General features: G+C 49.2%; 1 protein-coding gene across 2 annotated transcripts in view; it reads left to right on the top strand.

The window, feature by feature from the left end:
* LOC118234391 (atrial natriuretic peptide receptor 1-like) overlaps positions 1-24,775 on the top strand; it is a 79,216-nt gene extending 54,441 nt beyond the window's left edge. For both annotated transcript variants that reach the window (XM_035430886.1, XM_035430887.1), the window contains exons 8-22: positions 451-535; positions 1,477-1,597; positions 2,602-2,676; positions 4,314-4,391; positions 6,659-6,763; positions 7,727-7,798; positions 11,857-12,016; positions 13,309-13,464; positions 19,268-19,436; positions 20,088-20,234; positions 21,583-21,706; positions 22,112-22,180; positions 22,446-22,620; positions 23,880-23,978; positions 24,457-24,775. In XM_035430886.1, the coding sequence (XP_035286777.1) occupies positions 451-535; positions 1,477-1,597; positions 2,602-2,676; positions 4,314-4,391; positions 6,659-6,763; positions 7,727-7,798; positions 11,857-12,016; positions 13,309-13,464; positions 19,268-19,436; positions 20,088-20,234; positions 21,583-21,706; positions 22,112-22,180; positions 22,446-22,620; positions 23,880-23,978; positions 24,457-24,650 (1,829 nt within the window). In that variant the 3' untranslated portion in view covers positions 24,651-24,775. The remainder of the gene's footprint in view (positions 1-450; positions 536-1,476; positions 1,598-2,601; positions 2,677-4,313; positions 4,392-6,658; positions 6,764-7,726; positions 7,799-11,856; positions 12,017-13,308; positions 13,465-19,267; positions 19,437-20,087; positions 20,235-21,582; positions 21,707-22,111; positions 22,181-22,445; positions 22,621-23,879; positions 23,979-24,456) is intronic.
* The last annotated feature ends 278 nt before the right edge of the window (positions 24,776-25,053 follow it).

Raw genomic sequence — 25,053 nt, 5'->3', positions numbered from 1 at the left:
AGGTGTCCAGAATCCAATTCTGGAGGGCCGCAGTGGGTTTTCTGTGCGTCTCAGCGCCGGTGATCCATGGGAGCCGTTGACTGGCCGAAGCCCGCACGCCTCATAATCAACGCCGTAATTGGCGGCCAATTGAAAGGAAGGCACAAACAAAATGGCGGTCGTTGCGGCCCCCCAGGACTGGATTTAGACAGACCTTCTCTATGCAATCGAGGTGTTGAGGTTGCCGTATATCACAGGTTGTGTGTATCGCAGTATGCACAAACACAAGAGGTGGACGACAAGGCCTGAATTTAATCAATATTTTTCATTCATTTTGACAGCTGAACAAACTAAAATCATGCATTTCTTCCTCAGAAAAAATGTTGATTGAATACAGGCCAAACTATTAGGCAAAGGGCAAGTTTTGATTGAATATAGACCTAACCATACTGACCTACTCTCCTCTTTCAGAGACCGTCACGGTGCACCAGATGATCGTTGTGGTGATATGCTTCATCTTTGTCATCATCATCACCGTCGCCATCTTCATATACAGGTCAGTGACCTCTGTCCCACATATAGATAAACATAGCTAAACAATCTTAACTCATGTGAAAGACTCAGAAGGACTCTGGCAAAAAAAGATTTGAGATGGTTCCTTGAATCTCTATCACTGTTCTTATGCAGGAGATGACAAAAGTTTTCATTTCATTGCCATTGTGTAAAAAAAAAAAAAAAACAGTCAGTGTCATGCCGCGCGATTGGTCACTGCTGACCTTTCGAGGGTTCACTTCCTGTTCAAATTATGGTCAACAAGCTATCTTGCCACTAGATGCTTCAGCTCAGGGCTGTTCAACCCTGCTCCTGGAGATCCTATCCTATCCTATCGGTTCTCCTTTCGACCCTACTTGGGCACACCAAGATTCAGCAAGATCACTAGCTGTTGAATGAGGTGTCCTTTGTTAGTGTTGGAGTGAAAACCTTCAGGACGGCAGATCTCCAGGAACAGGGTTGGGCAGCCCTGCTTTAGCTCCTACCTGTAACCTGGCAATTTCTGTGCTAGGAGCATCTCTTGCCTGTTAGTATGAATGTTTTTGTACTTTCATCTACCTGTTTTGCTTGTGTGATTTCACTACTGTGAACTTGAGTGCTTCTGAGTGCACCTGAACTGCTATAAGGTAACCTGCCAGAAAACGAGAAAAACCTCAATAACGTCCCCCCCCCAAAAAAAAACCTTATTTTGATCTCTGTCAATCTCCCCTCTTCCTGTCTCTATCGCTCCATCTCTCCTCTCCACCCTCTGTCCTGTTTTTTCTCCCTCATTCCCCCACTCTCTTTCTTTGCCCCCTCTCTTCCTCCCCCCTCTCTGTCTCCCTCCCCTCTCTCCCTCTCTCTCTCTTCCCCCACACCCTATCTCTCTCTGCCCTCTCTCTTTCCCTCTCTCCCTCTATCCGTCTCTCTCTCTCTCTCTCCCTCCCCCTCTCCTCTCCTGGGCAGGAAGTTGAAGTTGGAGAACGAGCTCGCTGCCCAGCTATGGAGGGTAAACTTTGAGGATATTCAGATGAGTAACCTGGAGAAGATGCTGCACCGAGCCTGCAGTAAACTTACCCTGTCCATGGTAATATCTCTCTCACACACACACATGCACACATACTCGCACACACAAACACACACGTGCTCTCACATACACACATACTCGCACACACAAACACACACGCTCTCACATACACATGCACACACTCACACAGTCACACGCACACACACGCTCTCACATACACACATACTCACACACACAAACACACACACTCTCACATACACATGCACACACTCACACAGTCACACACACCAGACACACACACACACACACATGCTCACACACACATATTCACACGCACTCATGCTCACACGCTCACACACACTCAGACACACACGCTCACACATCCTCTCACGCACGTGCAGTCTTTGCAACTTTAAATACACACATAGTCACACGCATAGTCTCAACGACAGGGATAACAAGGACGCTCTATTTGCTCTTCTCGGGAGAGCTGAGGATAAATCTGGTTTCGCTGTGTTCGCCTGATTGCCTCAGCACTTGCGCGCTCTGTTGGTCTGCACCAATAACAATCCCCCTCACCGGGTTTCCGGACTGCTGTGTCCCCCACACCCCTGCTCCGGTGTCAGGCTTGTCCCGGGCCCGGTTAATGAGCAGAAGTGTTTTCTGCCTCCCTGCGCCCCTTAATTAAAATGTGTGAACTGTACAAAATATTCAATTAAAAAAAAGCTTTGTGTACGCTGGTAACTGGTGCTGTTTGTGCCACAGTTCAGGCAGTGTTTCATCTGAAGGTCAGTAGGCACTGAATTATATACAGTAACACACAAGTTATTTTTTCAATGATTGTATATAGTGTGCAGATGTATGGTATAGCATAGAATGACATTGTACAGTATTGTGTGATGTAGTAGGCCTATTTATGCTACGGTAATGTCTATTGCAATATAGTATAATGCTGGTGCTGGTTTAGGATCCTGTGACTCCATTAAGCAGTTTTCCTGACTGTCTTTCTGTGTGTGTGTGTGTGTGTGTGTGTGTGTGTGTGTCTGTCTGCCTGTTTCCCACAGAGGGGGTCTAATTATGGCTCACTCCTGACTATGGAGGGAAACTTCCAGATCTTTGCCAAGACCGGCTACTACAAGGTGCGCCATCCCAAGATCATAGCAACCATCGACATAACCGTTTTTATAACAAAAATATAACAATCATTCGAAACAAGACCAGGGGTTTGGGCGATATCACCTGAGTTAAAACTGTGTGCACAGAGACTGGTTTTGTAGGTTCAAAAGAAAGAAAAAAAAAACACCTAGAAGCGGTTAAAGGTGTGTTTGAGTCTGGTCTGAGTTGTGGGGTCCTGTTGCTTGGCGACGAGCAGGACATTGTGTTGCCTGGTTGCGGCAGGGCCTGGTGTTTCAGAAGAAAGAAGCCCAGGCTGAGATAAGACATTGCTTCGTTGGACGGGGAGAAGAAAATCAAAGGCTCCATTTTAATGTGCGGTGTTCAGTTGGACCTCCGACTGCAGAACACAGATAAGCGCTTCAGGCTCCACCGGTCCTGATCGAGCTTTCCGGAGTGAGGAGAAGGAACACCAAAAATAAATACATAAATTAAAATAAATAAATAAATTTAGAGCAGAGGACACACAATCGAAACATTTTTTTTTTCTGTGCTCGTGGATCAATCTCCTAACATGTGATTCACCAGGTTCCGCGTAGGTCAATCAAAGAATGATGTCACGCTGAATGAAAGTTGGTGGTTAAAATGGTAAAGGGTGGGGGGGTGGGGGGGTGGGGGACTGGGGGAGGCACAGCAGTGTTAAAACCCAGAAAAGGAGGAAGAGGGGGCTGCAGGGCGGTGTACGGAGGAGTCCCGTGGGCTGGGAATCTGGGAATCTGGGCATGTCTGCCCCGCAAGGTGACGGGGGGCCCGGGGAAGGCGGGAGCTTCAGTTGCCCGGGGTTACGGTGTGTTAGCGCACGCCCAGTGCTATACAGTACCATTTTTTTCCGAGGTGCACGTAAAAAAATTTAAGAGGATGCAGTAATGCACCTGTATTGGTAGATAAGCACCTACAGTGAGCTCCATAATTCACCTGCCTAACGAAACACATCTGTGAAGCCAATTCAACAAATACTTGTAGCACCTTAAAATGGGGGGGGGGGGACTATGTACAAAAGGTGCTCTCATTTCTAAACAGTTCATCTGATATGTATGAAACTACCCTCAAATTAAAGTCTGCACTTCAACCTCATTGTCATTGTATCCTTTAAAACACAAAGTGCAAAGAGTACAGAACCAAAATAGCAAAAAAATGTGTCACTGTCCAATGAATTATGGTGCTCACTGTAAATTATTTTTCCATTTAGCGCTCATCAAATTTGTTAGGAGCAGGCGCTCGTAGAACGGGGGCGCCGTGGCGGTCGGTCGGTCGCCCGCGGTTCTGGCGTTCGCGCCGCGGTCCTGGCGTTCGCGCCGCGGTCCTAGCGCTCGCGCCGCGGTCCTGGCGTTCGCGCCGCGGTCCTGGCGAAGCGGCCCCCTTTCGGGCTCACGTCTGGGCGAGCCTGCCTCACGAAAAACCGCGGCGTGGTAGTAAAAGAAAAAAGCGGCGGCTGATGTCACGTGCTTCGGGGGAGCGGGCGGGGGGGGGGCGGAGAGCGCTGATTAGATTAGATTGGAAGATTGGGCGTTCCGAAGGGCCGCCGCCGCGCTAACGTTCGCGTTCTCGGTTTTCCACTTGTGTGCTTTTTTTACATTTTTTATTTTTTATTTTTTTCTCGCAGGGGAATATCGCTGCCATAAAGTACGTGAACAAGAAGCGCATCGAGCTGACCAGGAAGGTCCTCTTCGAGCTGAAGCACGTGAGTCTCGGTCCGCTGCCGCGGTGGCGCTTTGCTGCACGCGAGAAACGCGCCGCCGTGCGTGCCGACCTCACTCGGCTCGGGGCGGCAGTGTGGTGTAATGGTTAGGGAACTGGGCCTTGTAACCAAGTAAGGTTGCAGGTTCGATTCCCAGGTAGGACACTGCTGCTGTACCCTTGAGCATGGTACTTAACCGAAAATTCTTCAGTACTCTACTTGGCCAAAAGTATGTGGACACCTGACATCTCATCCAAAATTATGGGAATTAATATAGAGCTGGTTCACCATTTGCTGCTATAACAACCTCCACTCTTCTGGGAAGGCTTTGTACTAGATGTTGGAGCGTTGCTGCAGGTATTTGCTTCCATTCAGCCGGAAGAGCATTAGTGAGATTGGTCACTGATTGGGCAATTAGGCCTGGCTCACATTTGGCTTTCCAATTGGAAAAAAAAAAGGTGATGGATGGGGTTGAGGGTCAGAGCTCTGTGCAGGCCAGTCAAGTTCTTCCACATCGTTCTCAACAAAAACATTTCTATATGGGCCTCGCTGTGTGTCTGGGGGGCATTGTCATGCTGAAACAGGAAAGGGCCTTCCCCAAATAGTTGCCAAAAAAAAGCACAGAATCATCTTGAATGTCATTGCATTAAGATTAGCCTTCCCTACACTCAACTATGAAAAACAGCCCCAGAGCAAGGGGTGTCCAGATACTTTTTGGTCATATAGAGTATCTAGCTGTAAAGTTGCATGCTGCATAAAAATGCCAAAAGTATTACACACGACATAGTGGGCGACATAGCTCAGGAGGTAAGAGCGGTTGTCTGGCAATCGATGGGTTGCCAGTTCGATCCCAGCCCTGGGCGTGTCGAAGTGTCCCTGAGCAAGACACCTAACCCCTAACTGGTCTGTTGAATTAGAGGCATCAATTGTAAAGTGCTTTGGATAAAAGCGCTATCCAGTCCATCCATTTACCATTTAGATTGTGTAAGTCACTCTGAATAAGAGCACCTAAATGGCTCTGATTTAAAACTCCACGATCTCATGTAACATAAAAATGTAATATTGTTTCTCTTTATGAAAGTACGGCAACAATGTACATAGTAATACTCAATGCAATTGGATTACATCTTCAAAACATATTGTGTGATACTTTTCCATTCAAAAAGAACAAAGCGCATATTCAAAATGCATTTTCACATGTAGATAAATATTTGAGATCGAAATGTGAAATATTTACGAAACAGCCTACATACGTGGAATTTTTTTATTCTCAAACATAATTTTGCCTGTGCCATTTACTTGGTATGGAATGTAGTATATCTGTCCATATGCATTTATATGTTTTTCTGTACCGGCCTAGGTGTCAGAATATTTATTTTTATTTCCATATGCGCCTGTGTGGCGAGCGTTGGCATGGCGACGGGCAAAATCAATGAGAGGAAAGTTGTGTAACTAGGAGCCGTTCCCTTTGGAGACACAACGGCTGCAGGAAGAGAGAAAGAGAGAGAGAGAGAGAGAGAGAGAGAGACATTTGCATATTTTCTTGATTTCAAAAAAGCATTTGATTCAATTTGGCATGACAGACTATTCCTTAAAAACTTACAAAGTGGTGTTGGGGGTAAAGTCTACGACACCATAAAATTGATGTTCTCAGAGAATGAGTGCAGTATGAAAATTGTAAATAAAAGAACTGAACTCTTCACTCAGGGGCGTGGAGTGAGACAGGGCTGCAGTCTGAGGCAGCTGCTGCAGTCTGCTGCTCCTGGACTCACTCTTCGTGATAAAGAATAAAATTCTTACTCTATGCGGTTGACCAGGTTCTGCTGTCACCCACAGAACAGGGGTTACAGCAGAGCCTACCATACCAAGAGCAATTCTGTCAGACCTGGGCACTGACAGTAAATCTGGAAAAAAAACAGAGTTATGGTCTTCCAGCACAAAAAGCCAGATTTCAGGGAAACAGGTACCACTTCACCCTTGGAGCCAACACCATGAGCACACCACCAGCTACACTAACCTGGGAGAGATAGAGACCACCTGGGACAACTGGCCATCAAAAAGCAATTTTTTTGAAAATATGCACGAAAATACCTCACCGACTACATTTAGAAAATTTGACAAAATGAACCAAAACCTGTGCATTGACAATTGGCATGAAGAAACTAAATTGAACAATAAACTGGAAATTTACCATGCTCTAGACCAAGATTATTCCCTGTTAGAATACCTCACTAGAGTTAAAAACCAATCAGAACCCAATATTTTTACAGATGCGAGACGTCCAAAACGAGCACCTAACTCGCTTCATCGGAGCCTGTATCGACCCCCCCAACATCTGCATTATCACCGAGTACTGTCCTCGAGGGAGTCTGCAGGTAACACAAGATGCAATCCAGTTTATTTTTTACATTTTATTTTTATTAATTTTTTTCAGATAAAAGTGTTTGGTAAAAATGCATTGCCATCGCACATATGGCCATTTAAAACCTGGGATTTGACATAGCTGATGAAAAGATTTTACACAGCAAGCAGATTTGCAATTTATTCATGGTCATTTCCTGTCACCCTTTATGAATTTTTAATTTTAATAACGCATCTATTGATCGAGCAAAGACGCAGTTGTGCGGGCTGCCCAAACGAAAGGTGGACTTTACCGCAATTTATTGAAGTAGAATTTATTTTCAAAATACATGGAAAAAAGAATAAAATATGTTACAAAAATAAAGTTTTTTTTTTTAAGTAAATATTTGGGTAAATATGCAAGTTTTTCATTGGATACCTTTGGGGCTCTGGATAAGTTAGTTCAGTTCAGTTCGACAGTTCAGTGACCACAGGATGGGCAAATGGAAATGGAAGTGTTTGGTAAAAATGCATTTAAAGTGCACAAGAAGGTTATATCAGATTGTGGTGGTCAGGGATGGTATTGAGAGAGAGAGGGGGGAGGGAAAGAGAGACAGCGATTGAGTGTGAGAGAGGGAGTGGGAGAGAGAGAAAAAGAGATTAAGTATGTGAGAGAGAGAGTGAGGGGGGAGTGTGAGAGAAAAAGACTGAGTGTGTGTCTGTATGTGGTGTGTGTACATGTATATCTGTGTGTGTGTGTGTGTGTGTGGGCTTGTGTGGATTTATTCAGAACATTTTGGAGAACAATGGCATCACCTTTAACTCAATGTTCAGATAATCTCTCTAATAACGTGTGGTGTGTATGTGTGTGTGTGTGTGTGTGTGTGTGTTTGTCTGTGTACATGTGTGTGTGTGTGTTTGTCTGTGTACACGCGTGTGTGTGTGTTTGTCTGTGTACGTGTGTGCGTACATGTTTGTGTGCGTGTTTGATTATTCAGGACATTATGGAGAATGAAAGCATCACCTTGGACTGGATGTTCCGATACTCTCTCATCAATGACATCGTCAAGGTGCGTGAACTTCCAGACATAAATGTATAAAACGCCCCTCTCGCTCTCCCTCCCTCTTGCTCTCCCTCCCTCCATGAGTCACTCACTCTATTCTGTCTATCACAATCCTTTTTTTTTTCCTGTCAGCTTGCTTTAAGTGGCTTTACTGGAAAATGGTAATTGCATTAGTAAAGCACTATTAAAATCTCTCTAGCCCCCTCCCCCCAGCTCACATCTCTCTTTCTCTGTATGCCCCCCCCCCCCCATACGCTTTCAAACGCACACAAATATTTTTATGTGAATTAGGTTGAGCAGAGGCGGATGCCATTTTTGGGAACTCTGGATTTACCGGCCCTGACTGTGATCGTTTTTATTACTTTGTGTCTTCTTGGAACAGTTCTGTACATTTTTTGTAAATTAAAAAAAATTTATTTGTTTATTTATTTATTTATTTTTCATTTGGCCAAAAGAATGTCCAATTGGCAAACTGCGTACAAGCGTGCTCGTTATACGTCCCCTGCTGCTGGTTCGTGTGTGTACATGTATATCTGTGTGTGTGTGTGTGTGTGTGTGGACTTGTGTGGATTTATTCAGAACATTTTGGAGAACAATGGCATCACCTCACGGTACTCCTCCGAGACGCGCGGTGTTGGCCGGCCACTTATGTTCACATTACAGTACATTTTTTATTTATTTTGCAGACGCTTTTATCCAAAAAGTGCATTTCATGGTCATGGACAACTACAGAACACAGGTTCAATAAGATACAATACCTGTTTTGTACGGCTATTTCTAGCCAAGAACACAGTTTAGTTCACACAGTGAACACTATTCTGACCTAACCTCTGCAAAGCCAACTAGGCAGAATAACAAGCTACAGTATTAGGACAAATACAAATTACCAAAAAGTGCTGGGATAGGGGAACATGTAACGAGTAGGATCAAATCATGTCCTGCAATAGATAGGGGCTGTCCTGTTGGCTGCAGTGTAGGCGAGGGTCAGGGCTTTGAACCGGATCCTGGCAGCGACCGGTAGCCAGTGGAGTGATCGCAGCAGAGGAGTGACGTGGCAGAATTTGGGAAGGTTGTAGATGAGTCGGGCAGCAGCATTTTGAAACATCTGCAGTGGCTGTGTGACACAAGCTGGCAGGCTTGCAAGGAGAGAGCTGCAGTAATCAAAGCGGGATGTCACCGTAGCCTGGACGAGCAGCTGAGTAGAGTACATAGTCAGGTATGGTCGAATTCTTCTGATGTTGTACAGAAGGAATCTGCAGGACCGTGATGTTGCCTTGATGTGCTCCTTGAGGTCCACTTGGTCATCCAGGACCACCCCCAGGCTCTTTGCAGAGTGAGAGGCAGTCAGTGTGGTGCCATCAACCGTGATTGAGAGCTCACGTAGTAGGGAGGTCTTGTATGGGAAGAAGAGCAGCTCAGTTTTGTTGAGGTTGAGCTTCAGGTGGTGGCTGGCAATCCAGGTAGAGATGTCAGCCAGGCAGGAAGATATCTTGTCATCAACCTGTGAGGCAGAGGGGGGGAAGAAAAGAAGAGTTACCTGTCATCTGCATAACAATGATAGGAGAAGCCGTGTGAATTGATAACTGAACAAAGAGATTTGGTGTATATGGCTAACAGCAGAGGACCCAGTACAGATCCCTGCGTTACTCCCGTAACAAGGGGATGAGAAGCAGAGGCAGACCCCATCCAGGTGACCTGGTAGAACCTATCTGCAATATAAGAAGCGAACCAAGACAGGGCAGTCCCAGCAATGCCCATCTCAGCCAAGGTGGAGAGGAGTATTTTGTGGTTGACCGTGTCGAATGCTGCAGACAGGTCAAGAAGGATCTGGACAGAGGAGAGGCGTGAGGCTCTTGCAGTGGCAAGTGCCTCCGTCACAGCCAGGAGCGCAGTCTCTGTTGAGTGCCCGGATTGGAAGCCTGACTGGTGAGGGTCTAGCAGGTCGTTCTGTTGGAGAAAAGAGGTTAGTTGTTTAAGCACTGCGTGTGCAAGGGTTTTGGACAGAAAAGGTAGAAGCGATACGAGTCGATAATTCATTACATCAGAGGGGTCTGAGGTGCGTTTCTTGAGGAGTGGGGTAACGTGAGCCATCTTAAAATCAGAGGGAACATGACCAGAGGCAAGAGAGGAATTAACAATGGAGGATAGATAGGGAAGGATCTCGCTGGAAATTGATTGGAGGACTGTAGATGGGATTGGGTCAAGTGGACAGGTGGTTGCACGATGAGAAGTGATGAGTTGTAGTACATTGGAGTCCTCCAGCATCTCAAAGGAGGTCAGTGTGGCCGTGGGTTTGGGTCCTGGGTCCCGGGGGGTTGGGGGGCTCACTGGATGGGCAAGGGAGTTCCGGATTGTAGCCACCTTTCCTTCAGAAAGTCATCTGCAGAAAGGGAAGAGGGAGATGGGGGTGGAGGAGGAATGAGGAGGGAAGAGAAGGTGGAGAATAGTTTGCATGGGTTAGAGACACATGCACTGATCTTAGATTGGAAAAATGAGGCTTTAGCTGATGTGAGGGCAGATGTGAAAGTTGCCAGCAGGGTATGATATGCGGTCAGGTCATCAGAGGATCAGGATTTCCTCCACTTCCTCTCTGCAGCCTGCAGTGATGTTCTGCTGGAGCGTAGTGACTCAGTCAGCCATGGGCAGGGGGGTGAAGAGCGTGCTGGTTTGGAGACAAGAGCACAAAGTGAGTCGAGGGACTGGGAGAGGCAGGAGTTGAAGGTGGACGTAGCAAGATCAACTGGCAGGTTAGAGAAAGAAGCAGGATGGGGAAGTGTAGAGAGAGCAGTGGAGATGAGGGAGGATTGTGACAGAGTAGAGAGATTTCTCCTGAAAGTTACTGTGGGTGAGCTGTTGAATCAATTGTGGGGGAGTAAGTAGGAGAGGGAGAAAGAAAGAAAGAAAGAAAGAAGTGGTCTGAGACATGGAGGGGCGTCACCGTGAGTTGGGGAATGGAGCAGCTTCTGCTGAATACAAGGTCTAGTTGGTTACCAGCCTTGTGTGTCAGGGGAGAAGATGACTGGGAGAGGGCAAAAAACTGGAGGAGTGAGGCAACCCTGGACGGGTTGGGAGGTCTCTGGTAGGAGGTTGAAGTCTCGCAGTAGAATAGCAGGAGTGCCATCCTCAGGGAGGGAGCTCAGGAGAGTGTCCAGCTCATCCAGGAAAGAGCCGCGTGGACCTGGAGGACGGTACAGAACAATAATGTGAAATTTTGAGGGATGAGTCACAGTAATTGCATGGAATTGAAAGGAGGAGGGAATAGGGTTAGGACTGGGGAGGACACAGAACTTCCAGGACAAGGAAATGAGCAAACCGGTACCCCTGCCTCGGCCAGGGGCCCTGGGGGTGTGCGAGAAGGAGTATCCTGCAGACAGTGCAGCTGGGGTGGCGGTGTTGTCGGGAGTGATCCAGGTTTCTTTGAGAGCCAGGAAGTCAAGAGACTTCGTTTCGGCAAAGGCAGTAGTGAAGTCAGCTTTCTGGACAGTTGACTGGCAAGTCCATAGTCCTCCTGTGACAGCGAATTCCTGAGGTGTGGACAAGGGTTGGTAGATCAGGTTAGATAACTTATGTTCACTGCGCAGTAACAAGCCGCACACGCGCAGAGTGGAGGGCCGAGGAGACCCAATCATACGCGTGTGCAGGGAGCAGGCCACAGGGCACCTGGATGGCCTACATTGTTAAAATGGCCGCTTGAGCAATAAACGCTACTTACCCCACCGGCTGAACCCCCCCTCCCCACCCCTCCCTGTGTGAGTGCTGCTGTTGCTGGCCACGGTCGCCATCGGCACGGTGCTTTTACCGCGTGCGCTACCCAGCAGCCCTTGTTTTTACATTACAGTATGCCTACTGTGGAGCACTTGAGCTTGTATGAAAGGTGCAAATAAATAAAGATTGAGTTTGTGTCTACTTTCATCTTTTCTGTGAACCACTCTGAGCTGCCTCCATACTAAAATGAGTCATTTAAAAAATAAAATAAAAAGACCTGATGTATTTTTCAATTCTCCTTCTCCCTATGAACCCCTTGCCCCCCTTGTGACCAATCTTTCTCTCCCTCGTTCACCCAGGGCATGGCCTTCCTCCACAACAGCGTGATCGTTTCCCACGGCAACCTGAAGTCCTCCAACTGCGTGGTGGACAGTCGCTTCGTGCTGAAGATCACGGACTACGGGCTGGCCAGCTTCCGCGGCGAGGCCGACTCTGAGGACGCCCATACCTTCTACGCCCGTGAGTCACATGACCCCCCCCCACGCGCGCCGGCGCGCCCCAGAACGCCCCCCCCCCCCTCTATGGCGCTGATCTCAGACCGGCCGGCATTAATCGGGCCCGAAACGCTGACATGCTGGTGTCCTCATAGTGTCCTTTTGACAAAAAAAGAGTTTCCGGAAACAGTTTCGTGTTAATACATGTTTATGTACGTGTGTGTGTGTGTGTGTGTGTGTGTGTGCATGGGAGGGTGTGTGTGTGTGTGTATGGAAGCATGTTTGTGTGTGTGTATGGGAGGGTGTGTGTGTATGTGTGTGTATGTGTGAGTTACGGTAAATGTGGATGATCTGAAAATGCACAGGTTCCCCAGGGATTCTAGCCTGGTGATGTGATGTTTGGATTCCCCACAGCATCCACTGGACGAATGTGAGGAGAACCATGCAGCCAGATGCTGCTAGGAAGCTAGGGTGTCGCCACAGCCCTTTTGGATTGGTTAGAAATAGTGTTAAAGCTGATAAACATTTTAGAAAGTTTTTAAAATTTTATTTTTCTGCGTGGTAGAGGAAGTCATGTAGGAGACTGTGAAAATGTGAGAAAGGAAATTAGTTCTTTAATTGACGGAAACAAAGACATGTTTGTTACGAAATTCTTATTTTTAATTAATTTAATTTTTATATGCGTCAGGCCTAGTAGTGAGTGAATAACAAGCCTAATATCTCACAATGCATTAAACGCGTCAAATGAGCAGCTACCTTGACCATTGTGTAGAAGAGATGAAATGACAGTGAAGAGGCATCTGACTGAAAAACTGTGCTAAAATGGCATAATTATGCCATCAAAACGTCACCTTTACGCTCTGCAGCTTCGCCTGCCGCCGAACAGTAATTCACAAATGCGAAATTGACTTAAATCATAGTGCTTTTAAGATGTAGTGCTGTAATTCACAAAAGTCACCTTTCAGCAAAAACAATACTGCATATCTTCGTGTACGGGGTGGGAGGCAGTAAAAAAAAATGCGCAATTGTATGCATGTATTTATGGGTTTATTACATGTTATATTGGTTGTTGTTATTTTATTTTATTTAGACTTTATTGTCATTTGCAAAGCAACATAAAACTGCCACCATTTTAATTATAGCTTACAGGTACAGGAGGCTTTGTTTTCGGAAGATTTGGCTTTAAGCAGTAAACAGTTAAAGGAAAATACATTCCCATCCCTGCCTCTGGTCTTTCTCTCTCTTCTTCTCTCTTCTTTCTTCTCCTCCTCCCCCTCTGCCCCCCCCCCCCCCCCCCCCACCTCCTGCTTTTTTTAGGAAAGCTGTGGACAGCCCCGGAGCTGCTGAGGCAGGAGTGCCCCCCTCCCTGCGGGACGCAGAAGGGCGATGTGTACAGTTTCGGGATCATACTGCAGGAAGTGGCACTGCGCAAGGGCGTCTTCTACCTGGAGGGGGAGCCACTGAGTCCTAAAGGTGAAAGGCGTGGAGGAGAGGAGGACAGGAGGACAGAGAGGGAGAAGAGAGAGAAGAGAGAGGAGGGAGGGAGGGAGGGAGGGGGAGAGAGCATGCATGCGTGCGTGTGTGTGTGTATGGGAGTGTGTATGGGAGGGTGTGTGTGTGTGAACAACACACACACACACACGCACGCACCCTGTCCCCTCGGTCTCTACAGAAGCAGTGTGTCTGGTGTATCAGAAACCCAGTGCTTAATGCATGTGTCCTGTCCTGTATATAAGAAGGCGAACCAGAGGCCAAGACCAGAAAGCACATTTCATGGCATTCATTTTATAGCTAATGATCTCATCCATAGTGGCTTACAATGGAAGAGGACCACTGGAGCGATTGCTTTCCCCTGATTACCATAAGCAGCGGAACCAGACCTGGTTAACAGCATTCCCGCGCCATCGCGTAACGATGCAGCATCGCAGAAATGCTAGCGCTGGTCAACTACACTCACCCAAGAAGTGAAGCACAAACTCTAAGTACGGATTCGGTGTCGTAACAGACCTGAGGAAGTGAAACAAAACCACAAAAATGTAATCTTTCCTCACTCTCTGCTCCCGCTGAGCTGACCTTTGATTTTGTGAATTAATTCCGAACGCGTTCGCTTCCTGGCATTAAGATCGTTCCGGGGTGCCGGGTGTGTTTATTTAATGATGATTGGCAGGCTGGCTGAAAAGCGTACGTTGGGACTCAATGATTGGAAATTAAAGACATTTTTTGTTCAGGCAAAAAAAAAAAAAAAAAAAAAAACCCGGTCGAGGAAGTCTCTAAAAATGTCATCTGCGGTTCCCAAAATGCATTCGTGGCATTTGAGAGGGTGCATGCGACGCTCTCGGAATTCAAAAGGCCAAATACACAAAAAGAAAATCTCAGAAGTGGGTTTTCTTCCGGATCACGAATAATTTTTTTAAAAGGCTTTTTGAGTTTCATGCGGATTTAGAGGGATTGATACAGTCTCTGCTCTCAGAAGCCGGCTATAAAGCCAGATGCAGTGTGTCTGTCTGTCTGTCTGCCTGTCTGTCTGTTCGTCTGCCTAGCCCCTGCCCATACCTGTTCTAGCTGTGTAGGAGCTGATTACTCTTTCAGTAACACACAGCCATGTCCACAAAAGAGGGGAATGGAGAGAGAGAGAGAGAGAGAGAGCGAGAGACTTTGACTTTTGACATTCTTTAATAAACCACATCCCCTACACATGTAACCTTTGACACATACAGATTAATAAATTAATTCATTAACTGTCCATCCCAGCTCCCACACCCCCCCCCCCCCCCCCCCACACCCTCATAACAAACTCATACCTGCACCACACCTACACACATTCCCCCATTAATCCCTGAGACCAACCAGGCCAACTCCAATCACACACAAATGACCACTTCCCTGCCCCTGATCACACAATTACCCCCTTCTGCACATTCTGAAAGGCATCTAGGTCGTTCACAAAACTGAAAAAATCATACACTGTATGATTACCTAGAGAGAGAGCGATAGACCGTGAAAGAGGAAAAGAGAGAAAAAAAAGGGGGGAAAGGAGAGAAAGAGAGAATGATTATGGTTAATATATTTTTTTCTTTTCCTACCCCACCCCCCACCCCATAGGACTGAGCCATGCAGTCGGCTGTTAGTATTGGTCTCCTTTGATTTGGCAACACCGTACAAAGTCGTTGGCAATAAAGAAGCTTTGAAATGAAAAGTGAATTGAGTGAGAGAGGGGTGTCCAAAGGGCATGGATGCCTCTATACTGCTGGCCTCTCTCCGCTCTCTCATTCTCTCTATCTCTCGCTCTCTCCCCTCTCTCATTCTCTCTCTCTCTGTCTCTCTCTCCGCTCTCTCATTCTCTCTCTCTCTCCCTCTCTCTCCCCTCTCTCATTCTCTCTCTCTCTCTCTCCCTCTCTCTCCCCTCTCTCATTCTCTCTCTCTCGCTCTCCCTCTCTCTCCCCTCTCTCATACTCTTGCTCTCTCTCCCCTCTCTCATTCTCTCTCTCTCTCCCTCTCTCTCCCTCTCTCTCTGTCTCTCTCTCCCTCTCTCTCCCCTCTCTCTTCTCTCCCTCTCTCTCATTCTCTCTCTCTCTCCCTCTCTCATTCTCTCTCTCTCTGTCTCTCCCTTCTCTCTCTCTCTATGGGGTGTGGCATTTCCCCCCTATGTTTGAGCCTGGCCCGCACAGCGAAGGCTGATTGAGATTGCCCAGCCCGAGCAGAGGATGCTCTGCGCAATCAGTGCGTTGCCGTGGGCGATGGGATAGAGGGAGCCCCCCCCCCCCCATGCGGTCCTGATGGGAGAGACGAGTGTCACTGTTAATAATGTGCACAGAGGGCAGAGAATGGGCGCAGGGTACGGGGGGGGGGGGGGGGAGCAAGGCTAGGGGGCCCAGAGATGAAAGAGAGATGTCGGACATTGCATGGTCCCCGTTTTTTCTTCCTCAGCCCCCCCCCCCCCATTTCGCAGAAGCGATGGCAGTTTTTAACAGGCACCTCAACGGAGGATGAAAACCACACTGACCTTGGGCCTGATAAAAAGCGAAGAAGGACCCGAGAAAAAAAAGAAAAGAACATCAAAGTTACCACAGTCACGTGCAACGCTCTTTGCACACTCAGCACGGGGTCTGGAGAGTGCCCTTTCTGAAGGCTCCACAGCTCAGCTCTAAATTTAGTTTCCGGCCCGTTCGTATTAAAGGAGGCTAAAAGGAAGGTGGAATCTTCTGAGAAATACAGAGGGAGAGACATGAAAGAGGGGGGGAGGAGAGGAAGGGGGGATGAAGGGGGAGAAGGCTCACCAAACGGAGGGTGATGCCACCGAAAGGTCGAGGAGCTCGGCGGAAGAAGAGAAGCGAACAGAAGAGGAACGCGCCGTTCAGCTCGTGCCGCGCCGGCACAGCGCGCCGCCGCTGGAAACGCGTGCGGCGTGAGCACGTGTGGGCCCTTCAGCTCCAGGATCAACCCCGCTGTGCGTAGACAAATGGCTCTACAGGACCCTATGCAAAAGACCTGTGCTTAACCCTCCGAAGAGTCGGTTTTCTAGAACGTCTTTGTTTTTTAAATTCCAAGTCAGCGTTCCGCTGCTTTCAGTTACCAGTGGTGATTGTGACATCAGCATCAGAATGTTCAGTTAAGAGCATTCTAAAGTGTGTTCACGCATAGTTCTTTGAAAATGAACCAAACTCAGCTTTTTTTGAAGTGAACCAGCTGAACTCTTTGCTTTTATTTTTGTGAGTGGCCTTGAAAGAGCTCTCTCTTCGGTCCTCTTGAGCGTTGATGAGATCTCAGACCACTCGCTGTTCACACAACAGCTCCTCAGGCCTCACTGCTGTGACATTGGATTACGCCTGGGCAAATTTTGGTCCGAGGAAACTCCCTGTGAGTTAGAATCCACTCAGTTTGAGCGTACATTCCTGACCGTCGAACAGACTCTCGAATAACTCTTTTCTGGAAATTGATCTCTTAAGTCTCTCCAAGAGATGAAAATGAGCTCTTTTGGGTTTCCAAAATATGACTTCCATACATCGTAAAATATTACTCTGACTCTTTCGTACTGTTTACAGTCAACATGACAACAGGCAATTTAGAGTCTCCGATTAGCCTGAGCTTCGTGTCTTTGGACTGTGGGAGGAAACCGGAGTACCCGGTGGAAACCCGTGCGGACTCGGGGAGAACAGGCAGTCCGCACACTGCACCGTCGGTCGTGAAACTTCACCGTGAGATACTCGCGCCCTGCCTGAACACAAGCTGGAGTACAACGTTTGAAAATAAACTCCATAAATTTTTGTCTTAACTCCTGATTTTTAGACACCAGAAATTTTGCCGCGTGGGCCGGAGGTGACGTGAGTGGCGCGGCGGTGCGCGCATTTACGTCGAAAAGATTTACATGCAGGCCAATCATATGCCCTCATGGAATGCGTACCTAAATATAGACAGGCATTTGCACCATTATGACATTGAATTGCTGTGCATTTACATCTTTTTGCTGTTGATGCGTACTTGTGGTGCCACTTGTGTCAACCCCTGATTATGGTTAATTTACTGCGAAAGGCCTCTGCAGATGCGTTCATCGCTTGGTTGCGCTACATTTTGAGGAAGAAGATGCAAGACGAGCGCAGGTTTCTCCTGACCACACAAATCCCCGCCAACACCACCACCGTTGTTTCTTTTTTAGCCGGGTACGCTAAAAAGTCACTTCAACTGCGTGGAATCAGTGTACGGCCAGTGTCGAGGTATGAACGGGGAGGTAGGGACGGAGTGTAGCGCAGTGGGTAAGGAACTGGGCTTGTAACCGAAAGGTCGCAGGTTCGATTCCCGGGTAAGGACACTGCCGTTGTACCCTTGAGCAAGGTACTTAACCGAAATTGCTTCAGTATCTATCCAGCTGTATAAATGGATACAATGTAAAATGCTATGTAAAAGTTGTGTAAGTCGCTCTGGATAAGGGCGTCTGCTAAATGCCTGTAATGTAATGTAATTAAAGCGTAGAGCAGGACGCAGTGTGGACCGGGGCCGACTGTGTGGTCACACTGCGCAGATTCAGGGGACCTGGAGAAGAACGCGGGCGGTCTGAGTTCGGTTCGTTTGGGTGGGGGGCCTCTGTGGCGCGCTCGCACGCGCTCAAAACATGCTGAGTCATCGCCTCTGAGCCCACTGAAAACGAACCACGCGCGACAACTCCCAGATCACGTATTTGCGATCTTCTTTGTGTGTGTGTGTGTGTGTGTGTGTGTGTGTGTGTGCGTGTGTTTGTCTGTTGGTGTGTGTGTGCGTGTGTGTGTGTGTGCGTGTTGGTGTGTGTAATGTGTGTGTATGTGTTGGTGTACGTGTGTGCATGTGTGTGTGTGGTAGGAATGAAAGAGAGAATAGAAGATGTTAAGCAGAACTGCCTTATTGGGGTGATGTGTGGGGGGGGGGTGGTTTCACACAAAAGCATTTCCTTCAATGAATGAAAATAAAGGATTGTCACTTTGAATTACGGACAGACGGGGAGAGCGAAGCAAGGAAGTGTGTGGAGGCAGACAGAAAATATCATTTATATTTAGACCGATAATTTAGTTTGCGAGGACAATCGAGAAAAGATATAAGGAGGCTGAAAGTGCAGTTTAATAGCATTTCCTTTCTGCCTGAATCTGTGCTGCGCTTGTCTGCCCGGCATTAGTGCTTTCGAATTCTCGCCAGCAGTGAGTGATGCTCACCTTGCTCAGCTTGATGCTTTAGATCCCTGAGGGGAAAAGGCTTCAGGTGAACACAGAGCCAACCCTCGGGGTTTGCTGGCCCCCAAAGTACTTTAAAAAAGAAAGCCAAACAAAGCGTGTGTGGCCAGGGAATAGCTGTGTGGTCCTAAAGGTGTATATGTGTGTGTGAGTGTGTGTGTCCTCTGGTTTGGTCGTGTCTCAAAGCTGTGTCCTCTCCCTCTGTGGCCCCTCCCTCTGTGGCCTCCTCCTTCTGTGGCCCCCTCCCTCTGTGTCCCCTCCCTCTGTGGCCCCCTTCCTCTGTGTCCTCTCCCTCTGTGGCCCCCTCCCTCTGTGGCCCCTCCCTCTGTATCCCCTCCCTCTGTGTTCCCTCCCTCTGTGTCCCCTCTCTCTGTGTCCCCTCTGTCTGTGTCCCCTCTCTCTGTGTCCCCTCTCTCTGTGTTCCCTCTCTCTGTGCCCCCTCCCTCTGTGTCCCCTCTGTCTGTGTCCACTCTCTATGTGTCCCCTCCATCTGTGTCCCCTCTCTCTGTGTCCCCTCCCTCTGTGGTCTCTCTCTCTCTGTGTCCCCTCCCTCTGTGGCCCCTCTCTCTGTGGCCCCTCAGAGATCATAGACCGCGTGGCGCTGGGGGAGTGGCCCTACCTGCGGCCGGCCGTCAGCCCTCAGAGCCACAGCGAGGAGCTGGGCCAGCTGATGCAGCGCTGCTGGGCCGAGGACCTGGCCGAGAGGCCCGACTTCAGCCACGTCAAGATCCTGCTGCACAAGCAGAACGGGTCAGTGCCCCGCCCCGCCTTCAGCCCCGCCCCGCCCCGCCTTCAGCCCCGCCTCGCCCCGCCTCGCCTTCAGCCCCGCCCCGCATGGCCTTCAGCCCCGCCCCACCCCGCCTTCAGCCCCGCCCACCTCGCTCCGCCCCGCCTTCAGCCCCGCCCCGCCCTGCCCGGCCTTCAGCCCCGCCCTGCCTCGCCCCACCCTGCCTTCAGCCCCGCCCAGCACTGCGCTGTCTCGTACTGCCTCACCCTGCCTCGCCCTGCCCCACCTCGCCACCCACCCCACCCTGTCCTGCGTTAGTAGTTATCTTCATTAGTTTTAGTATAGGAGCATCAAATCTCTCTCTCTCTCTCTCTCTCTCTCTCTCTCTTTATCTATTCTCTCTTTTCTGCCTGTGGTTAGTTTTTTGATAGTTTTTCTCTTTATGTTGCTCGTCTATTATTTTTATTTTTAAGTACAGTAATTTCTGTGGTTGAACAATATCCCAATAAAAGGGGTTTTTAAATCTCAAATCTCTCTCTCTTTCTCACACACACAGTTGGAAAAAAATTAATTTGTAAAAATACCGCCAAAGCAATACGACGGCGCATTTGAACATAACCACTGATTAATAACATGAATAATTCTTTCTCTCTTTTCTTTCTCCCGTTCTCCAGAAGTTCCAGCTCCAACATCCTGGATAACCTGCTGTCCCGCATGGAGCAGTACGCCAACAACCTGGAGGAGCTGGTGGAGGACCGCACCCAAGCTTACCTGGAGGAGAAGCGCAAAGCTGAGGCGCTGTTATACCAGATCCTGCCCCAGTGGGTCCCTTTGCACCACAGCATCAACACACTCCAGCCTGACTTTAAATGACCCATGCCAGATCCTGCCCCACTGAGTCCCTTTGCACCACAGCATCAACACACCCCAGGCTGACTTTAAATGACCCCTGCCAGATCCTGCCCCAGTGGGTCCCTTTGCACCACAGCACCAACACACCCCAGGCTGACTTTAAATGACCCCTGCCAGATCCTGCCCCAGTGAGTCCCTTTGCACCACAGCATCAACACACCCCAGGCTGACTTTAAATGACCCCTGCCAGATACTGACCCAGTGGGTCCCTTTACACCACAGCATCAACACACCCCAGGCTGACTTTAAATGACCCCTGCCAGATCCTGCCCCAGTGAGTTGCTTTTCATCACCGTGTGATCTGTACTAGACACGTCATCTAAGAAACAAACAATTTGCTGTCCAAAATGTTCACAGCCTCTGTAAAACTCTTTTGTGGATGGATTCCCCTCACATGTTTTAAACACATACATTTAGAATTTATTTGCTTTGGAGTGATACTATTATAATGTCTGATATCTGGCCAGTTTTGGCTATAGATTTGGAACATCTTATCCAACACGTGATGTAACTAAACGTGATGTATCAAGACCTTGATAAGGAGAATCAGGTGTCTTAGTGCTGGGCTAAAACAAAAACCTGCACCCACACTGGCTGTTTTTGGATAAGTTTGGACACCCCTGATTTAGAATATTACACCATCCTTTCGGTACTTTTCCTTATGACCAGTTTAGTCAGTCATAACGTGTTCGGACTTGCCTAAGTGAGGTACAATTGTTTTTTTGTGAAATCTTCACAATCTTCCATCTCTAGGGACGGCACATGCTGTACCCTACCAAACAGCAATATACCGCCTTTATGACAAGTGTCGGGTGAGAGTTTAGTGGCACTTTCTCTGCTCGTGGTCGCGTTAGTGGCTTGTCACCGGCAGTACCTTTCTCACCAAGAGCATGTTTTGGATTTCCACCCTCTAATTTTCCACCCTCACAGATCTTTATTTAACCATAAACTCCAGTTTATGTGTTCCTGTGTATCCTGTTTACCTTGGAGGGGTCTGGAGGTGACAGTTTTGGGGTGTCTTGGGTTTTAGTTTGGCCTGTGTACTTCGAAGGGGTCTGGAGGTGACAGTTTTGGGGTGTCTTGGGTTTTAGTTTGGCCTGTGTACTTCGAAGGGGTCTGGAGGTGACAGTTTTGGGGTGTCTTGGGTTTTAGTTTGGCCTGTGTACTTCGAAGGGGTCTGGAGGTGACAGTTTTGGGGTGTCTTGGGCTAGTTTGGCCATTTTTGTATGTTAATGTCCCCCCCTCCCCCCCCCCCAGCTCGGTGGCGGAGCAGCTGAAGAGGGGGGAGACTGTGCAGGCGGAGGCCTTCGACTCCGTCACCATCTACTTCAGCGACATCGTGGGGTTCACCGCCATCTCTGCCGAGAGCACCCCCATGCAGGTAAGACACCCTCCTCTTGCCCCCCACCCCCCCGTCGTAGTCTGGCAGAGGGCATTCACACTGAGGAGGCAACTGAAATTCAAACTCCGTCTCTGTTTCTGGGTTGGTAAATGACAGCCGGGGCCGTCCAAGTTCTGAACCTCAATGCTCTCGCCATTTCCGCTGTCTGTACTTGGAGACCAGTGATGCCTGTCCTGATGTCCTGACTCTACCCCTTCACACTCCATGAGACCCCCCCCCCACCCCCTTCAAAAAAGATCCTGTCTGAACACTTCACGGCCTTGTTTAAATAATGGAGTGTTTGCTATGTTCTGAGAGCTTACTCTGTCCCTTTCCCTCTCTTTCTCGTTCTCTCTCTCTGTCCCTTTCCCTCTCTCTCTCTCGCTCTCTCTCTCTCTCCATCAGGTGGTGACTCTGCTGAATGACCTGTACACCTGCTTTGACGCCATCATTGACAACTTTGACGTCTACAAGGTGACAGGGTCCCTTGCTGTGGAAGCTCTAACAGGGCTGGATTACTGGATGGCTGTTACTCTGAGCTTATAATCAAGAGTAGTTTTATGAGCTCTGCTACTGCAATGATACAAGTGGCTAAAAACCTGTCGTACAACACGTGTAACCTGGGTTACCAGGGAGTTTCATTCCCACGGTTAATGAATGATCGTCTCGTTGATGGAAATGTATCTGGTCTGGGTCGTGAGCTCCTCCTCTCCCTCCTGCTCCTCTGTGGCGCCCCCAGGTGGAGACGATCGGCGACGCCTACATGGTGGTGTCGGGGCTGCCGGTGCGGAACGGGAAGCTGCACGGGCGGGAGATCGCCCGCATGTCGCTGGCGCTGCTCAAGGCCGTGCGCTCCTTCAGGATCCGCCACCGGCCCGAGCAGCAGCTCCGACTGAGGAGCGGCATTCACAGCGGTGAGGGGGCGGGGCAGGAGGGCCGGGGCGGCGGTGTGGGGGAGCTGGGGAAGGTCAGGGGGTGGGGCTGCGTTAGGCCTGGGGGTGGGGCTTCATTAGGCAAGGGGGCAGGGCTGGGTTAGGTTAGGGGGCGTGGCTTCCTTAGGCCAGGGGGCGTGGCTGGTTATACTTGGGGGCAGGGCTGGGTTAGGTTGGGGGCGGGGCTGGGTTAGGCCAGGGGGCCAGACTGGTTTAGGCCAGGGAGGTGGCGCTTGGTTAGGCCAGGGGGTGGGGTTGGGTTAGGCCTGGGGGTGGGGCTTCATTAGGCAAGGGGGTGGGGCTGGGTTAGGTTAGGGGGCGTGGCTTACTTGGGCCAGGGGGCGTGGCTGGTTATACTAGGGGGCAGCGCTTGGTAAGGCAAGGAGGTGGGGCTGGGTTAGGCCGGGCGGCATTGGTTGTGCTAGTGGGTTGGGCTGGGTTAGGTTAGGGGGCAGGGCTGGGTTAGGCCAGGGGGCGGGGCTGGGTTAGGCCAGGGAGGCGAGGCTGGGTTAGGCTAGGGAGGTGGTGTATTGTTTGGCCTGGGGGCGGGGCTGGGTTAGGCCAGGAGGCGGGGCTGGGTTAGGCCGGGGAGGTGGTATATGGTTTGGCCTGGAGGCGGGGCTGGGTTAGGCCAGGGAGGCGGGGCTGGGTCAGGCTAAGGGCAGGGCTGGGTTAGGCTAGGGAGGTGGTGTATGGTTTGGCCAGGAGGCAGGGCTGGGTTAGGCCAGGGAGGTGGCGTTTGGTTTGGCCAGGGGGAAGGGCTATTGTTTTGGTCTGGGGGCGGGGCTGGGTTAGGCTAGGGGGCGGGGTGTATTGAGGGGAGAGTTCTGGTGTCACACAGTACTCCTCAGTGATGCTCTCACACACTGGTGACTCATTGAAAATGACACAGAGACATCTGGCACTCTTTTCCAGTACACTGCTCGTTAGCACTACAGTAATCGCTGCCATGACATGCTGTCTGCAGAGCTGAGTGGATGTTAATGAGCCTCCTCACAGACGGGACTCCGCTATCCGTGTTTGTGCATGTTTGGCGTGTGAGTGGGCGCTTGTGTATGTCTGAATTAGCGTGTATATGCAATTGCGGTTAATATACTGAAACTCTGTATGCGTGTGCTTCTGTGTGTGGGTGTGTACGTGTGCATGGGTGTGTGTGCGTGCGTGTGTGTGTGTATGTGTGTGTGTGCGTGCGTGTGTGTGTGTGTGTGTGTGCGTGCACGTGTGTGTATGTGTGTCCTCAGGCCCAGTCTGTGCAGGTGTAGTGGGGCTGAAGATGCCGCGGTTCTGTCTGTTTGGAGACACTGTCAACACCGCCTCCCGCATGGAGTCCAACGGCGAAGGTGACATTTTTCACACCCCACAGTACTTCTCATGCACATGGCACACACACACACACACACACACACACATGCACATGCATGCGCATGCACACACACGCATGAACACACACACACACATGTATGTTGTTGTTGTTGTTGTTGTTGTTGTTGTTATAATGGTGAATGTTGTTGTTGTTGTTGTTGTTGTTTTTGTAATAGTGAATGTTGTTGTTGTTGTTGTTGTTGTTGTTGTTGTTGTTGTTGTTATAATGGTGAATGTTGTTGTTGTTGTTGTTGTTATAATGGTAAATGTTGTTGTTGTAATAGTGAATGTTGTTGTTGTTGTTGTTGTTATAATGGTGAATGTTGTTGTTGTTGTTGTTATTATAATGGTGAATGTTGTTGTTGTTGTTGTTGTTGTTGTTGTTGTTATGGTGAATGTTGTTGTTGTTGTTGTAATGGTGAATGTTGTGCCTCCTCTCCTCCACTCCCCCTTTAGCGCTGAGAATCCACGTGTCTGAAGCCACTCGCTCGGTGCTGGAGGAGTTTAACTGCTTCCAGCTGGAGCTTCGCGGGGAGGTGGAGATGAAGGGGAAGGGGCGGCTCAGGACCTACTGGTTGCTCGGAGAGAGCACAGCGACTGCGCAGGGGGGCAACGGTGACAACGCCGGAGAGAAGCAGGGGGTGGAGTAAAGGACGAAGTGAGGACAAGCCGCACGCCTGGAAAAAAAATGAAACGACACACCCCCCAGTAATCACGCTCTATGTAGTCAGCGGTGTCTCAGACAAACGGAGGCTGTCTGTAGAGTGCCACTCCCCGCCCCCCCCCCCCCCACTCATGCCCCCCCACCCCAGTAGTCTTCTCCAGAGTTCCCGTTTGGACGGCCCCCCACAGCGCTCCTGTTTTCCTGACCGGATGTTTCCGTCGACCGTGCTGTGACGCCATTGTTTCTTGCCGAGTGGCCCTGAGAATTTCCAGAAACTGAACCATCTGGAGGACGACGGTGTGGCAATCGCTAGTTTGTGTCAATTCATTTTTTTTTTTTTTTTTTTGCCTTCAGGATGGATTTTGTGAGTAGTCCAGCCTCAGATTCTG

This window comes from Anguilla anguilla, chromosome 8, assembly GCF_013347855.1.
Source record: "Anguilla anguilla isolate fAngAng1 chromosome 8, fAngAng1.pri, whole genome shotgun sequence".
In the NCBI taxonomy this organism is placed as follows: domain Eukaryota; kingdom Metazoa; phylum Chordata; class Actinopteri; order Anguilliformes; family Anguillidae; genus Anguilla; species Anguilla anguilla.
This window is presented reverse-complemented; position numbering and strand designations above follow the sequence as displayed.